The 15488-nt window shown below is 38.0% G+C and overlaps 1 protein-coding gene across 2 annotated transcripts in view; it reads right to left on the bottom strand.

The window, feature by feature from the left end:
• PLD5 (phospholipase D family member 5) overlaps positions 1 to 15488 on the bottom strand; it is a 161514-nt gene continuing 146026 nt past the window's right edge. The window contains exons 7-10 of one of the 2 annotated variants that reach the window (XM_075146542.1): positions 13620 to 13759; positions 11318 to 11483; positions 5029 to 5143; positions 1 to 2397 (exon numbers count right to left, since the gene is read on the bottom strand). In XM_075146542.1, the coding sequence (XP_075002643.1) occupies positions 2162 to 2397; positions 5029 to 5143; positions 11318 to 11483; positions 13620 to 13759 (657 nt within the window). In that variant the 3' untranslated portion in view covers positions 1 to 2161. Of the gene's footprint in view, positions 2398 to 3013; positions 4468 to 5028; positions 5144 to 11317; positions 11484 to 13619; positions 13760 to 15488 lie in introns of those variants that run through there. The other variant, XM_075146543.1, reaches the window with a different exon arrangement.

The raw sequence follows: 15488 nt of genomic DNA on the forward strand, positions 1-15488 counted from the left end.
CTTTAGCTTTGACTCATAAGACTAAATTCATTGGTGGTATAACTCGGCTGACATTTTCACCAGAAATTAATCTGGACTAATATTTATTTCTTAAACAAAACAAAAAAACCCCAACAAGTAAATCAAGTGCTGGGGATCTCCTCTCCCATACTTGCTGTACATACCCTAAAGTATATACAGAAAGAAGAAAATGCAGAAATTTCTCTTCACAAAGATCTTTCCTTCATAGCAACTCAGGAAACTTGTTTCTTTTTAGATATTTGTTTCTTATATGAATGTCAGAATATATGCTTTTCTGTGTGTGTGTGGGGAGGCTAATAAATGGCATGTGTTTATTTGAGTATTAGAAAATGTTACTGAGCATTAGAGCTGTGCAGAATCTTTTCTGTAAAAGTTGAGAACTTCAAAAAAATTTTTTGTTATGTCATTTTCAGTAAGATGATGTAAATCTCGGTAATTGCAAAAGAAACAAATATTCTTTGTCGAAAGCGTGCCTTTTGCAGTCATAACTAGTTTTGTGGTGTGTCTCTAGCTGGCAATTTGAAGTTGTGCATATGTTACCTTATTAGAATTTCCTAAGCTGTGCTTACTTTAAAACAAATTTGAACTTATTTTTAACCTTGTAAACGAAACCTGTGTTTTGAAAGTCAAGGTGGGCTTTTAACATGTTCTTAAGGTTAAAATAGTACATTGAGACATGGTTGGTTTTCCTCCTCTTTTTGCCCACTGCTTTCAAAGTGTGCCTTCAGTAACATACAGCCAGGTGAGAAAAGTCTGCATTTTGGAAAAAGTTCTGTGAATGTTTAACAAAATGCAGAACGCAGTTTGCTTTCATGGCCGTATTTCTTCAACAGAAGCAGAGGGATAGTAATGAAACACTTTTATTATGAAACTAAGCTATTACAGCTCTGACTGGAGAAAAAACCGTTGTCAAACATTAATATGTATTTTTTTAAAGCGCAAATTCACACTTTTACAGAACAGTTGCTTCTTGGTGCAACTGAGTTGTGTTTGTAGAGGCACACTATTAACACCAACTGAAACTGTGGCCTAAATGAAGGCATCACATTTCTGTTTGTGCTGATGTATTCACCTATGTGGATGACATTTTAACAAAAAATGCCATTTCACAATTTTTTTTTTTTAAGTAAAATTTAGGAAAGAAAAACTTCCAGGTGTTAAATCAAACAATTACTTTATGATCATTTAACAACAATTACTGCATGATTTTGCATAACCCTTGCCCTTCCTAAAAAGTAGTATTTGATTTTTATATATGCATTGGTTTGATAATGAGTCATCACGCAACTGCTGACTCGCACTTGATAAATATTTAACTTGGGGAAGAAATTGCGTTGAGATTACAAAAAAAAAAAAATCAGTCCTAGGTCTTTGCTATTAATCTACAGATTTTCATTGTTACATGAAGCACGTATAATTGGAAATAACTTATTATGTTATTTCCACATTACTTTGATTAAAAAAATCCATTTATCTGAGAGGCTTTAGGGATTATGACGGATTTGATGAGGCCAACCCCAATCCCTCAAAACCTTCTCATACTTTTAGGAGATGAATGAATTACCAGTCATGTAACTCTAAATTTTAAGGCTAGTTAGAAGACATGGAAGAGTGATACTCAAACTAAATGCTGAAAACCAGAAAGTATTTGCATGACTGGGTATTTATTTAAAGGGAATGATTTATATGGGTGAAAGTTTACTTATTCCTGTATGTTTTCTAATACAGTAAACCTACCATCTACTTGTATGTCAATAATAACTGATCTTAGAATGCCATTTCATAGCTTGAATCTTGATTTTTGCCTCAAGGTTCATTCTAGCCAGGATAACATTAAGGGAAAGTCCTAAAACTGAAACAGAAAAATTGACACATGCTGTTAAATTCAGACGTGGAACATTAAAATTAACATGGAAGCAGAAATGACATTCAGTGTCAGAAGTAACAAATTTGAAAGTCTTAAATAATTCAATATAGAGAATATAGTTTAGACAGTTTTTATATAAGTGTGCTTTTTCCTAAAAACACCCCCCCAACCAAACTTTTTTTTTGCTTTTTAAGTCTTTTGTCTGTAAATATGAAAGAGGTCTACACCCCAACGTAATTCTTCATTGCCGTACTAAACAGTAAAATAGTCTTTCTAATTCACATTGCTCATGGCAGTCTTATTTGATGTTGCTTTACTAAGTTTGTGATTAAAGCAGTTTGGGATTTTTGTTGGTTGTAAACTTTTGGCATAATGTGAATACCAGTCCCTTTCAAAAACAGCCTTGAGTTGCTTAATGATGCTTGTGCTGTTCCCCGCGTCTGCTTGGTTGATTACAAGGCCAGCTCCAGCATTCTGCGTAAAAGCATTTCCTACCCAATCAAAATTACCTACAAGTAAAGGCAGGAATATACAATGAGTTTCTAACATTTTTTTTTTAAAAAAAAAGCGCTATCTCCCTAAAGGCAATCCAGCATGATACAGTATCATTTTCCCCAGTGCCTACTTGGGCAGAGACAGAAATAAGTTTTTTATACTAGCAGGAAAGAAAAAACCTCCATTAGGTACCAGTGTGTAGTACAGATCATTTCTGGAAGTTTAACAGCTCTAATCCTTCATAAAATAGGTTCTTTTGTTTATTCAAAACTAACTTGCTCTTCTTTTTGCATATATTGTATTATTACTCCATTTACTTTCCTCATTGGCCTTTTCAGTGCCAAGAATGAAAATATTTTTTTGCTGTATAAACAATTTAAAGTCGGGATGGGGAGTGGTTGCTGCATAATGCTGAGCCAAACCAATAGATCTTTTACAGGTTACCCATTGGTAGATACTGTTTCAGGAAAAAAACCCCAGGTTTTACTGTTTTATGCCAGTTATTACCACCTTCGTTGAAATCTAAGGTAATAAATGAGCATTTCAAATCCTGGTGATCGCAAGGCAAAGAGGATAATTGGATTAATGGAAAACAGATAAACCGTGTGTTTCAGTTATTTCTTTTTATTTCACTAGAAGTATAACTAAGTTGTACATTTACGACACATGCAGTATTTTGGAGAAAAAAAATGCCGCTACTAGAGATCATCTTTTAAAACAGTATCTGAACATACATAAAACATGAAGGTATATCTGAGAAATTTATACCCTTTCTTTCAGCGTCATTTCAGCTACTTCAGCAGGAAATGTTAAGAATTCTAAAGTTGTTAAGGATGGTAAATTGAAGCGTCATCATAAGGGACATTTCTGCCTATGCTTTCAAGTAAAAGATATATCAGGTCCTTAAGATGCATTTGTATTACTTTCACACAGCTTTGATTATTTCTGTCTTTTATTTATATATATATCTCTAAGGCTGTAAGGGCAATGGGAAAGAAAAAAAAACAACTCAGCTAAGAATCCATGCTGTGTAGACAAGTTACTGAAATTTGATTTGGCTATTGGAAGGAATTTAAAATAGAGTAAAAAAAATGATTTGGGGGGGGGGGGCTCATAAAACATGCCCCTGTACTCGGCACTGGTGAGGCCGCACCTCGAATATTGTGTTCAGTTTTGGGCCCCTCACTACAAGAAGGACATGGAGGTGCTGGAGCGTGTCCAGAGGAGGGCAACGAAGCTGGTGAAGGGCCTGGAGCACAAGTCTTATGAGGAGCGGCTGAGGGAACTGGGGTTGTTTAGTCTGGAGAAGAGGAGGCTGAGGGGAGACCTCATCGCGCTCTACAACTACCTGAAAGGAGGTTGTAGCGAGGTGGGTGTTGGTCTCTTCTCCCAAGTAACGAGCGATAGGACGAGAGGAAATGGCCTCAAGTTGCGCCAAGGGAGGTTTAGAGTGGACATTAGGAAAAATTTCTTTACTGAAAGAGTGGTCAGGCCTTGGAACAGGCTGCGCAGGGAAGTGGTGGAGTCACCATCCCTGGAGGTATTTAAAAGACGTGTAGATGTGGTGCTTAGGGACATGGTGTAGTGGGCATGGTGGTGTTGGGTTGACGGTTGGACACGATGATCTTAGAGGTCTTTTCCAACCTGTATGATTCTATGATTCTATGATTTGGGGGACGAGAAAGCAATAAGCTGCACTATGTGAAGTGAAAAATAAGGTTTGGACAGGTTGAGAGAGGTGTGTGTATTTAGACCCCATCAAGGTGCGCTTTTCAGAGTAGCTCTCGGTTGTATCTCTACGCTACTTGGGATTCTCCATTCTTCATGTGTGCATGGGCATGCTTCTGGGTTGCAGCCTTTGCCCTCCCTCACTGCCTCTGCGATCACCAGCTTTAAGCCCTTTGCAGTAAGTCAGGGTGAGGAAGTAAGCAACTGAAGCATCAAGCTGCAGCATATTAGAATGCATGTTTTCTCTCGTCTTCATAAAATTTCATGAGTTACTTTTTAATTCAGTAGCAGTTTTCTGATCCTGCAGCTCACGCGCAGCTCAAGCAGTCAGATTTCTTTAAAAGGTAGTTCTTAGCCTGCATTCAATGAGCATTTGAATGATAATGAACTTTTGCTAGGTGCTGTACTGCGATTTTACTTAAATGCAACTTTAGGTACATATCTGATTGGTAGTTTGGGTTAATGTTAGGAGGGTGTCTGAAATGTCATTACAGTAAATGGAATAGGACTTCAGAAGATGAGGATGAAAAGCATTTGTACAGTATTCACCAGGACTGACCATAGTTTAGTATTAACATGGGAAATGAAGACCAGTCCATCTTCATTGGATTACAGAAACGAGAATATGTTAATAATCCAATTTATTCCTACCTCATAAAGTGTGTTGTATTTGTATTTTTAGTCGGTTTTTAAATACTGAAAGCAGAATGTTGCTTTTGAGAAACTGATTCATAGGGGAAAAAAAGAGTTTTTAACTGAGAAGAGGCTCAAAGCTCAGTCTTCATCCAGGTTCCCGAAGAAATGAACTGTTACTTTTACTTAACAAGCATATCAGCTGTAGATTCCTCATTTACAAATGGGTGTTATTTTCAGGCTTTTGGCTACAAACTAGAATTTCTTGCGATGTGGTTACTTACCAATGTATGCAGCTCCATCAGTCACCATATATTTGTTACGATTTAATTTGGGAAGGGAAGTGTTCTTCTGTTCTTTAAGAAAGCATGCACTCTCTTCCTCAAGGTCAAAGAATTTCTGCCATAAAATAGAATGGAGTGCAGGTTAATTTGAACTGTTCTCATTTTATTGAAAATAAGTTAGTGCTACAGAACAGCTTGAGTTTTTATAGCCAAGCATTAATTTTAATAAAACGCTGCACATTGTATTTCCTACTAAATTCTCATAGTTTGGTACTCACTATGCCTTGGCATTCTGAACTATACAAAGCATATGGCTACAGCATACTAAAAGCAATACAGTGCCAGCTAGTAAAGGCTATGAAGTGAACAAAAAACCCCCATCTTTGTGTTCTGCATGGTAAGGGCCAGGAACTTTTCTTTAGCTCATTCATCAAGGGACATGGGTTTGAAGTCTGCTTCAGGATCAGGATTAGCAGGCAGACCAACAGCTGAATTAATATCTGTATATTACACACTGCAAATATCTGTATATTACACTTACTGATTTCAGAAACTTAGAAATTTCTCGGGATTAAATCTCATATGGAGGGATCAAATTTACCAGACAACAAGAGGAAAATGCATCTGTTTTACCCTAAAGGGTGAAGTCTGAGTTAGATTTTTTAAAAATTATTTTCTTTTTTTTTTTTTTTTTTTTTTAAATTTTGGAGCTATATGCACTTGTCTGCATCAGTGCCAGGCAAAAAAATGAGATTGCCAGTACAAATCTAAGTATTGTTTGTTTCATCAAGGAAACGAATAGTTAGACACAGATTCCAAAACCAGAAGTAGAGAATAACATGATGAAGGGGAAATTAAATATTTACTGCATGAGTAGGAAACTTTGATTGAGGTGATGGCGTAGATCCTGAGAACAAACGTAATTCACAATGTATTACTGATGAAAGTGATTGGCTCTACATTGCACCCACTTAAGACACTGAAAAACAGTATTAAAAAAAAAAAAACACCCCAAAACTCCTTGATCATTCTTGGGGGTCTGTTTTCTGTAATGCAAAATTCATCGCTTGAACCAGTGCTCTTTTTGATACAAACCTTGAACGAATCCTTTTAGGTTATGGAGACGTCTTTCAGAATAATCTTACTACTTTGAAAACCCAACTGTAAAATACTAAATTTGTTACTGAAATGTAGTGATCTCTGTGGTAGACATCATCAGTTTGATTAAATCAAATAAGGGTGTATGCCTTGCACACTGGCAGTTAGTTTTATAAAGCATTCTTTACCCAGCTGATGATGTAGGTAGGTTTCAAGATGGTTTGCAGTAAACTGCTCGACTATTGCAAAATGTGTTGTTACTGATTACCAGAACGCCAGCTTTAGGTTTTATACCACTGGTTGCTTCAGAACTGCATATAAATACTCACTCAAAAAATCTCTCCTCTTAATCATCAGTCGTGATCATTACAGTTTGGTTTTCCTTGGAGAACTTTCCTCTAAGTTCTGAACAGGCTTATCTGCAGTTAGTGTTACAAACCTAATTAAAATGGTTCAGTTGCAGACAAAAGGTAGAGTAGCCCAGAGGCTGCTGTTTATCTAACACTTCATGCTGTGGACTCTTGTCAGAATCTCTCTCTTTCCCATTGGAAAATATACTGGCGTTAATTTTATGTTGTCAGAGGTTATATCAAAACTGCTTGGAAGAACTCTGTAAAATACCAAGGCTAGTTTAGGCTCCTGCTGATTCCAGCATTGAGGAGAGTTTCTGTTCTTGGACTGACACACCTCCCTGCCCGCAATGATGAAAGTTTATTAGCGCTGAAGCAGGTTTTTAGTGCATTAGACACAAAATTCAAAGGGTTTGTGTTTTTTCAGTGTCCAAGTACTGGCTGGTACTGCAGTGCAGTTTTATGGCCGATAACTATCACGAAGTTGTTTCCTTAAACAGTCTTTGAATTTCGTATGTCACCACATGCTTACTTACCTGTACATGGCATTGTTACCTTCCGTAGTTTAATTTTTGTAATGAGTTCAAATAATAGCAAAATTCCAAAGATAGTTTTTTGAATTTAAAAACAAGCACAACCCCCCAAACTGTTTGAGTGATTGTTTTTATAAAGGGCATTAAAAAAGATTATTCTATCTGTCCTTTAAATGAGATTTATATTTTATATTCACATCTAACTAAGCTGCATGGAGAAATCACACCTTTAATTACAAATTTTTAACATCATTAACAATTACAGCATTACACTTAATCAAAAAATTAGAACAAACCATCTTAGCAGCTGTAAAGGAAAGTTTACAAGATATTAGGAGTTAGTTCTCGACAACATCAAGACTGCAACTGTGTGCCTGAGAAACTGCTCTACAAACACGCACCCATCACAGAAAGTAGGTACTTAGCAAGCCAGAGATGGATCTGAATCTTTCTGAAAGGGTCTTGAATTTTTGGATAAAGCCGGAAGAAAATGGTCTTGTTTTTCCTGGCGCAACAAAACAGGAACGGAGACAGTTAGCAGCCATAGGGTGTCCATCAAGGGTACTCGCAGTAACTTCACAGGGATGTGGAAGATACTGTGTGACTAGTATTAATATTGTAGGGAATAGTCTAAAACCGACAAATGGGTAGAGTATTCAACGCTAGGAATTATAACATAACAAGCTGTCTTCTTCCCAAGCTTGAGATTTAGCAAAAAGTTACATACCTTGATGTATGTACAATAATCATATGAGCTTAGAGTTGTCAAACTGAGATACATTCAGCAGATGTGCTGAATTGAAAAATCATACTGTTAGTGTTCTGTTTGTATAATAACTTTGTAAGAGAGAACATTTCAGATTCAGACAGGAAAAAATAGAAGGCTTGAAAATGTAATGTGTTCTCCAGCAACAGCAGAGAAGCCCATTAACTCCTTGACGATAGAGATATCAGTAGGGAAACCCATCTGCCCTCACAAACGCAGCTTAGATGAGCAAGTGAACCAGCACTGGCATTAAGTGGCACAGCCTAACATTATCCAACATGCGCATTCAGCGGAAGTACTGTGTTAATAATACACCACCTTCTGCTAACATTTCATTAATCTTTTCCATCCTTATTTTAGGAGTTTAAAGCTTTAAAATTAGATTAATGCTTAGAAGCAAAGGTTTCATAGTTAATTCATAACACTTTGTTTACTCGTAGGGCGCTTCTGGCTTTCTGAGAATTAGTGAAAGGTTCAGTTTTTCCTTCCTCTTACCTTAGCAGGAATACACCTGCACAACTCAAACATAGATTCATGCAGAGGCTCAAGAACAACTTGTGCTGTAGATATACATGTCTGCTCCATGCCCCTCCTTCCCAGTCTCCAGGTGTCTAAAGACACTTTGTTCTAGTTCATTCTTTCTGTGGGCCCTTCAAAAACCCACACCTTTCTCTGTTCAGCACTGCACCCAACAAAACTGCTCCTTCGAGAGTTAGACTGAGCATTCTTGTATATAAGACGTATTTACAGGGTCAAGCACACAAAACTTAAGGAGTACTGGAATCAAGGTCCCAAGAAGCACAATGGTGAGCTCTTCACCTTGAGTTTACACTTTATGATTCAAGCTTTAATTTCATGACCACATGTGGTTCAGTGCATAGGACAGAGCTCCCTGAATGAGCAGCAGTTTGGTATGCAGTTTACTCCTTGACATTTGGCTGTGTGCTTATAGCATTTATTTAGTCCTCAAGCAAAGCTTTTTCCTCCTGAGTTCTTCCTAGTGATCATTTTTTCAGAGTACTTGTATTTGTACTCTCAAAGCAGTTTCAGTTGAATCCAGTAATTATTAATGCTTATGTGTTCTGGACTCTGAGTGAGATGCTGAGGAATGCATAATGAGGGACTTTTCTAACTGCATTGATGATGTTAATTGCCCAGTATTATCAAAGTTCTGTGGCAAAAGAGAAGAAAAAACTTGCTTCTAGACAGAGCACCCTGTTACAGTTCAGTGTTCGCAACTAGGAAATTGTGTCTTGCGGTCCCTGCCTTCCTGACCTCAACAGCAGACTGAAAAATCACATGCACAGTGGTTGGCGGCTGTTTCTGATCAGGACACTGCTAGGCCTAACAGGTTTGCAGTGCCCTGTTTCTAACTATACTTGCAGTTAGGGAATACCAAAACTTCCATGAGCCTGGTCAGAGACCAGGGGAAATCGGGAAGAGATTCCCATCTAACAGAGAAATTACATCTGCGCAGCCTTCTCCAAGATGACCGTGTACCTCAGGCTGCTGCCATCGGCAAAACAGTGTACCCTGCAGCTGCAGCAAACCATTTGCACTCGCTGGAAACTTCCTAGCCAAACTGATCTTTCCATAGGCATTAAAAAAAAAAAAAAAAAGAAAACAATCATGACAAGGCATATCACGGGGGTCAAAAGCTAAATGAAAGAAAAAAGTTACTGAATGTGCTTCGTAGGACTCAGGTATATTATTCCTGAGAGAACACAAGAAGCAGGGGGCGGTGTGCCATTTCTGTCAAAACAATATTGAGGTATTGGGACAGCTTAGCAATTTTAAGTATAATTTCAATCAGAATTTGTAACTTGATGTTCTCTTAAAATTTCAGTATTCTTGTGTATAAACGCGTACAATATGTATATGCATGACAGTATTTTCTGTACAGCGTTTAGTTTGACGTTATGTTTTCTCATACCCAAAGCAGAACCAAAAGGGAAAAGCAGAATTTTCCAATAATTCAAAAGGCTTAAGTTTAGTTTTTACGTTGTTAGCCTATTCCTCCTCTCCCATACACACACATAGTTTTGTTTCACTGTGATCCTGGCTAGAATAGATGAATACAAAAGAAATGTAGTTTTAAAAAACCAGTGCTCATCTGACACGTTTTGTGAAGTAGAGGAGTGTTGTGATGGAGCCTGTGGCACAGTTTCAGCCAAAATCAAATAGATACCAGTAAACTCCGAGCCTTGGGCTGTTACTCGTACCAAAGCTTATTTAAGGCAGTAACTTACCCAGTGTGTGTAACGTGATGCAGAGCACAGAGGTAACTGAGGTGTGTTGTACCTTTACAACTATTTAAATCTGGGGCGGTCTCTTTTTTTTACTGGAAGTCGTATTTGTATTTTCTAATTGCAGATATTCGAGCTAGACTATCTACCTAGAGTAGATGTCTAGAAATAATTTTTTTTTCCTTTTAGTATTTAGTTCTTGACACAATAAATTCTGTACTGAAGATTTTACTTGCTATAAATAGATGGAAATGGATATGAGTATGTAGAGCATTAAGTGCCACTTAAATAAAAAATAATTTTGAATACATAAATAGAATTTTGATGGTAAGTACGTAACAAGCTAGAAGTTACTCGAAATTGAAGTGACTTAAGCAGTGTCAGCCATGTATGGGCTTTTTGACTTAAAAACACACTTTATGCTGCTTCTTACCTAGGAAACTTGTAATAACAGTGTACGTTATAACAAAAATCCCTATTTCTAGATATCCATAAGTATCACGTAGTGTGTATAACACAAATAGTACTTGTTTTTTACAATTGTTGTCGATTTTAAAAAGCCAAAATGATTTAGTGGATTATCAATTTAAGAAGTCTAAATAATTCAGCAGATTATTTAAGGTAGTTATCTGCAAAAAAAACCAATAAGAAATTGATCCAAGATGGCTCATTTCTAGTGTGCCTCAATTTCATGAAAATGAACTGTATCAAACTGAAAGTAGTACTTACTACCATACACTGTTCTCTAATACAAACATAACATATGTGGTATTTCTCACTTTCCTGTATTTCATGTCTAATGTGGTCATATAATGGTTGTTCTAGTCTTCACAATTCTGAATTTGTAGCCTTGAATTTAATGTAAAATCTCTATTATTTTTTCTTGCACTTTGTACTTGACTAAAGGAAAAGTAGATGCTTACGCAGCTGAACAGTAAGGTTACACGAATCCAGACTAAGACACATTTTTGTGCTGTCACATTTACTTTTATCAGCCAGTATAAACAAGACACATGACTATGGTTCACTCTGGTAGCTTTGCTGTGAAAGACCAGAGGTAGTGTTTTACACGGGCTGTCCACCACACAGACTGCCTTTTGGCATAATTCTATTTTTCTGTCTTAATTTCTATGTCTGTTACTACTAGGAATAAATTCAGTTAATTATATTACATTTCCTATGTTATTTAATGAAATTTAAAGGCTTTGATACTAACAGAAAACACTTCTCCGTTGTGAAGTTTTCTTGATTTTTGCGGGGAGTGGGAAATATCTTAGATTTCAAAGCAATACTTACAACTTTCAAACTACAGCTTGGAACTTCAGTGCAAATAGCTTTCAGAGACGAAACAAAGTTAAAAGTAAGGGGATCTGTGTCTCTTGAGAAACTTATGAGAAGTCGTACTTTAATACTTCGTAAAACTAATGCTTCTCTTATCTTCCCATCTAAATATGGCCAGTACCTGTGGAGAAAGAATACAATATATTCAGAGAACTTAAAAAAATCTTGGATTTTTATGCAGCCAAGTCTAGACATCATAGAGAAAACTAAATGCGTGTGAATTTCATTTTCTGTCCGTTGAAGGAATGCCATTCTCATTTAAAGGGATTCTCACTAAGCAGATCTGCCAGCATCCTTTTTTGTGTCATTCTGCCCTGCACCAAAACTGTCACTGCAGGGACAGCGATGTTGTGGATGGTTGAGCACATCTTCCATCTGTGTAGGTGCACGGAGAGCTGCCAAAACACTTGCACTAAATACAGGTACCTTCTCCGCCCACAGCTGGGAGAGTTACTCCTGTGTCACAGCCTGTGGTGAGGAGCAGCAGAGCTCTTGCGGTGCCAGAGAATCAGCAGAGTGAGCTAGAGCTAGAGGGTGCTGCTTACCCAGCCCAGACAGAGGGACAAGGCGGCTTTTCTGTTGGTTACACAAGTAAGGGAGCAGGAACACGGGATCCCTCCCTGACTGCCATCCTTTTTTTCCTGTGTACTGGGACCATACAGGCTGGGGACTGGAATGCCTTGCTGTAATTTCTTGCTTGGGAAAAGGAGAGCTGCTGCTATGCAGGGTGCTTGCATCCTTCAGTGGCAGATGAAGACAGGTCGTTTAAGGAGGATGCTAGGATGGGGATTTTTCCTGATGAGGATTGCAGAAATTCTGCCATGAATGGGATGGTGGCTTCCATGGTGCTATTCTCACAATCGGTAGTTAGCTTTGTGTTCCTGACCTTTGGTGGGAGCAAGTCAGGACAGGGAGAATTGGGCAAAGAAAATGCATGTTTTCTTTATTCCAGCAGCATCATTAGGCATTCGACCTAATGATGTCTGAGCTCTACAATGCCAGAAAATAACTTACAAGCAAGAACTGGGAGCTGGCGAGGTAGGGAAGCTGTGGCAGTGCCTCAAACACAAAGCCATGCTGCAGGAAAAATGTTGGAAGATTCACACAGATGGCTTCCCTGGATCTCCCTAATCCAATAGATTTCTGAATTCTTCAGACATCAGAACAAAGTGAGGAGGAGTATAGGAGATAACATCAACTGCGACACTATACCAGTTCTACATACTAAGTTCCTTTCCAACATAAAGGAGAAACACGAGGGATGCATATTGTGAAACTGAGAAAGAAACACAATTCTTTCACTGCAATAGAGGCTGTACATAATGAGTTTATCAGAAAAACTCTCCTGTAGATTTGAAACAGCTTATGCTTGATATCAGTGAAATGATAGTTATTTTTTGAAAAATTTGAACAAAACATCTTTAATTATGCAAAACTGGAAAAAAGCACATAACCACATCTTTACTTTGGCTTAACTGTGTTCAGATAAAGTGCATGGATGGAATGGTGAGCTTTACTAAACGCTCAATTCATTGCGAGAGTTATCGAGAGTAGGAGGGACCACTGGATACTTGCCTTCTGAGTTGGATGGTTTTATTACACTATGGCTCCAGTTTTGAGTCTTGAGTGCTTTTTAATGGTCCATACAAACAGCGTGTTTAAAAATTACTTGGTTTTGTTTGTTTTTAGCAACTCTCAGTTAACCAAAATGTGATATAATTCAAATGTAATCTGTGCTGAATTTGGAATTTCCATGTATATGTATATTTCAATAAAATAATGACATCTCTCACATTGTGTACAAGAACTTACAACATGTTATGTCTCTCTTAACACACACACACACACACACACACACTCTCTCTCTCTCTTTCTCATGTTGAATATCTGTATGATACTCGTAAAATGCCAGTAGCTGTGGTATCAAGATAGTGAATACAATAGTGTAAGAAATAGGATTCATGTATAAGCAGATTCTTGTATTCCTGGGTCCCAGTCACTTGCAGATGGTCAGACTAGACAATTTCTGATCTCCTTCGATAGGCAGATCCAAAGCTTAGGACCCAGAACTGGAAATGTCTTCTTGGGTCCCAATTCTGCTCCCATTTAAGTCAATGGCAGAACTCTCACTGATTTCAATAAGAGCAGAATTGGGCCCCAAGAAATTGGTCCACAGTAGTAACTAATCTCCTGTGGGTTCATTTTCTCCAGCAGACCTTATTGGCATTATGTGCTAGTCCTGGACATGGACACTCACCGTTTAGCATTGGTGTCAATGACGATTGGCAAGTAGTCCATGACAGCTATGTATACAAACTGTTTCGCATCATCGATAACACTGTATATAGCTTCAATATCCAGGACTCTGTCCTTTGGGCAGAAGAGTTTAGGTGAATTCTGTGAAGGGAAAAGTTCAAGTATGTAATTTAAAATACGTGATTTATTTTCTCTTCCCCTCATTCTTCTTGAGATGGCAAGTGGTATCCTTTATTTTAGTAGAGAATATTAACTGATACCTTCAGCGGTCCTGCTAGAATACTCAAAGGTATAACCCAAGGAGAGTTATTTGCTTAATTTCCCCTTGAAAGCCTCGCCATTTACATGTAACTGTGGGTAAAATGCAGGAGAGACAAAAACTTCAAAACGTCCACTGTCATCAAAGAAGCTCTAGGTGAAGTTACATTCCAGAGAATTTTGTTCCAAAGAGTCCCAGGACTGGTTACTATTGGATGGAGTAATATCTGTGTTCTTACCACGTGAGCCTGATCCATCACGCACTATGAAGAATTAAGTCTACCATGTCAGTTCTGTTCAACGTTCCACGCAAAGTCACTGTTTGCTCAGTCACTGTCACAGGGAGATGCTGCAGTTTTGCAAGGAACTTATATTTAAAACCTAGTGTCAGGTATAAATTAACTCTTTACCTGGTACTGAGCCGGTATGTGGTAAGCCCAGATTTCAGCTTTTTTGCCTTGTATCTAGGGCTGTCAAATGTGTCGGTCAGCAAGGCCAAGCCAGCAGGAATCACCCATCTGTGGCAGAAAGGCCCAGGACTTTGCTCTCCTGCCCGAGCAGGGAGAGAGAAGTGGAGCCACCTGCCAAGTTGCTCGCAGGCAAGAACACAGTTCCTGGGAGTAGAGGTTGTTAAAGGCACTTTATAGAGCGAGGGCAGGTGCCACTTGTCCTTTTCTTAACAGCTGGCCCTGCCAGACCTCTCCCTTCCTGCTGCTGTATCACCTTCTCACCTTTGTACCTGCTTAGGTTGCATCTGACATCTAGATCAGTATGTTTTCTTTAAGGACAGATCCTGGGGGTTTGATTAGTCTTTTTCTTTCAATACAATGTCTGTCACAGTGGTTTCTTAATCATTGAATGGTGTTCTTAAGTATTTCCTACAACTAAGTTCAGAAAATACTAGAAAATTAACAGCAAGATTTCAAGACCAATATTCCAGATCCATTCCTGAACACTAAGAAAAACAACCAAAACCTCTTGCATTTTATCAGCCAGTCTGGAAGACTATTTTGTTGCTAAGCAACATTATAGCCATGATGCCCGAGTATAACGAAAAAATTCAATGACTGCATGTTGTGCTTGTTTTATATAGCACAAATACTGAAAGTGAAATACGTTTTCAAAGAATGAGTTTCGATTCAATAAAAAGTGTAAAGTGATTTTGTTAAATATAATTTATATCTATTATCTGAAACTTTTAAGAGGTTATTGCACTGCGATTCTATTCTTACATTCTTACTGTTTTCTTGAATAGAAATTTTAAGTTACAGAACAGCTAAAGAATGGAATTCTTATGCATTGCCTTCTTCAGATGCGTTCAATATAAAGACCAGAAAGTGAAAGATATTTAGAAGATAATTAAAAGAAAAACTACTGTTAAAGTTCTCACTGTAACACTTATGTTTGGGCATGCCACTTGTTACCCAGTGGCATGGCTGACCCCCTTTGTGGTCATAAAAAAAATTTTGGTACTTCTGTCAGCGTTAGTTGTATAGTACTTGCCGTTCTGATCAAATCCCCATTTGATGCTTCTCTTCACCTACCAGAAAGAGGCCATTGTTGTCGCTGGACAGCAGTGCCGTGCCATGCCGCTGCTCGGGCGTGTGCTGTC

Source organism: Calonectris borealis, chromosome 3, assembly GCF_964195595.1.
Source record: "Calonectris borealis chromosome 3, bCalBor7.hap1.2, whole genome shotgun sequence".
Classification (NCBI taxonomy): domain Eukaryota; kingdom Metazoa; phylum Chordata; class Aves; order Procellariiformes; family Procellariidae; genus Calonectris; species Calonectris borealis.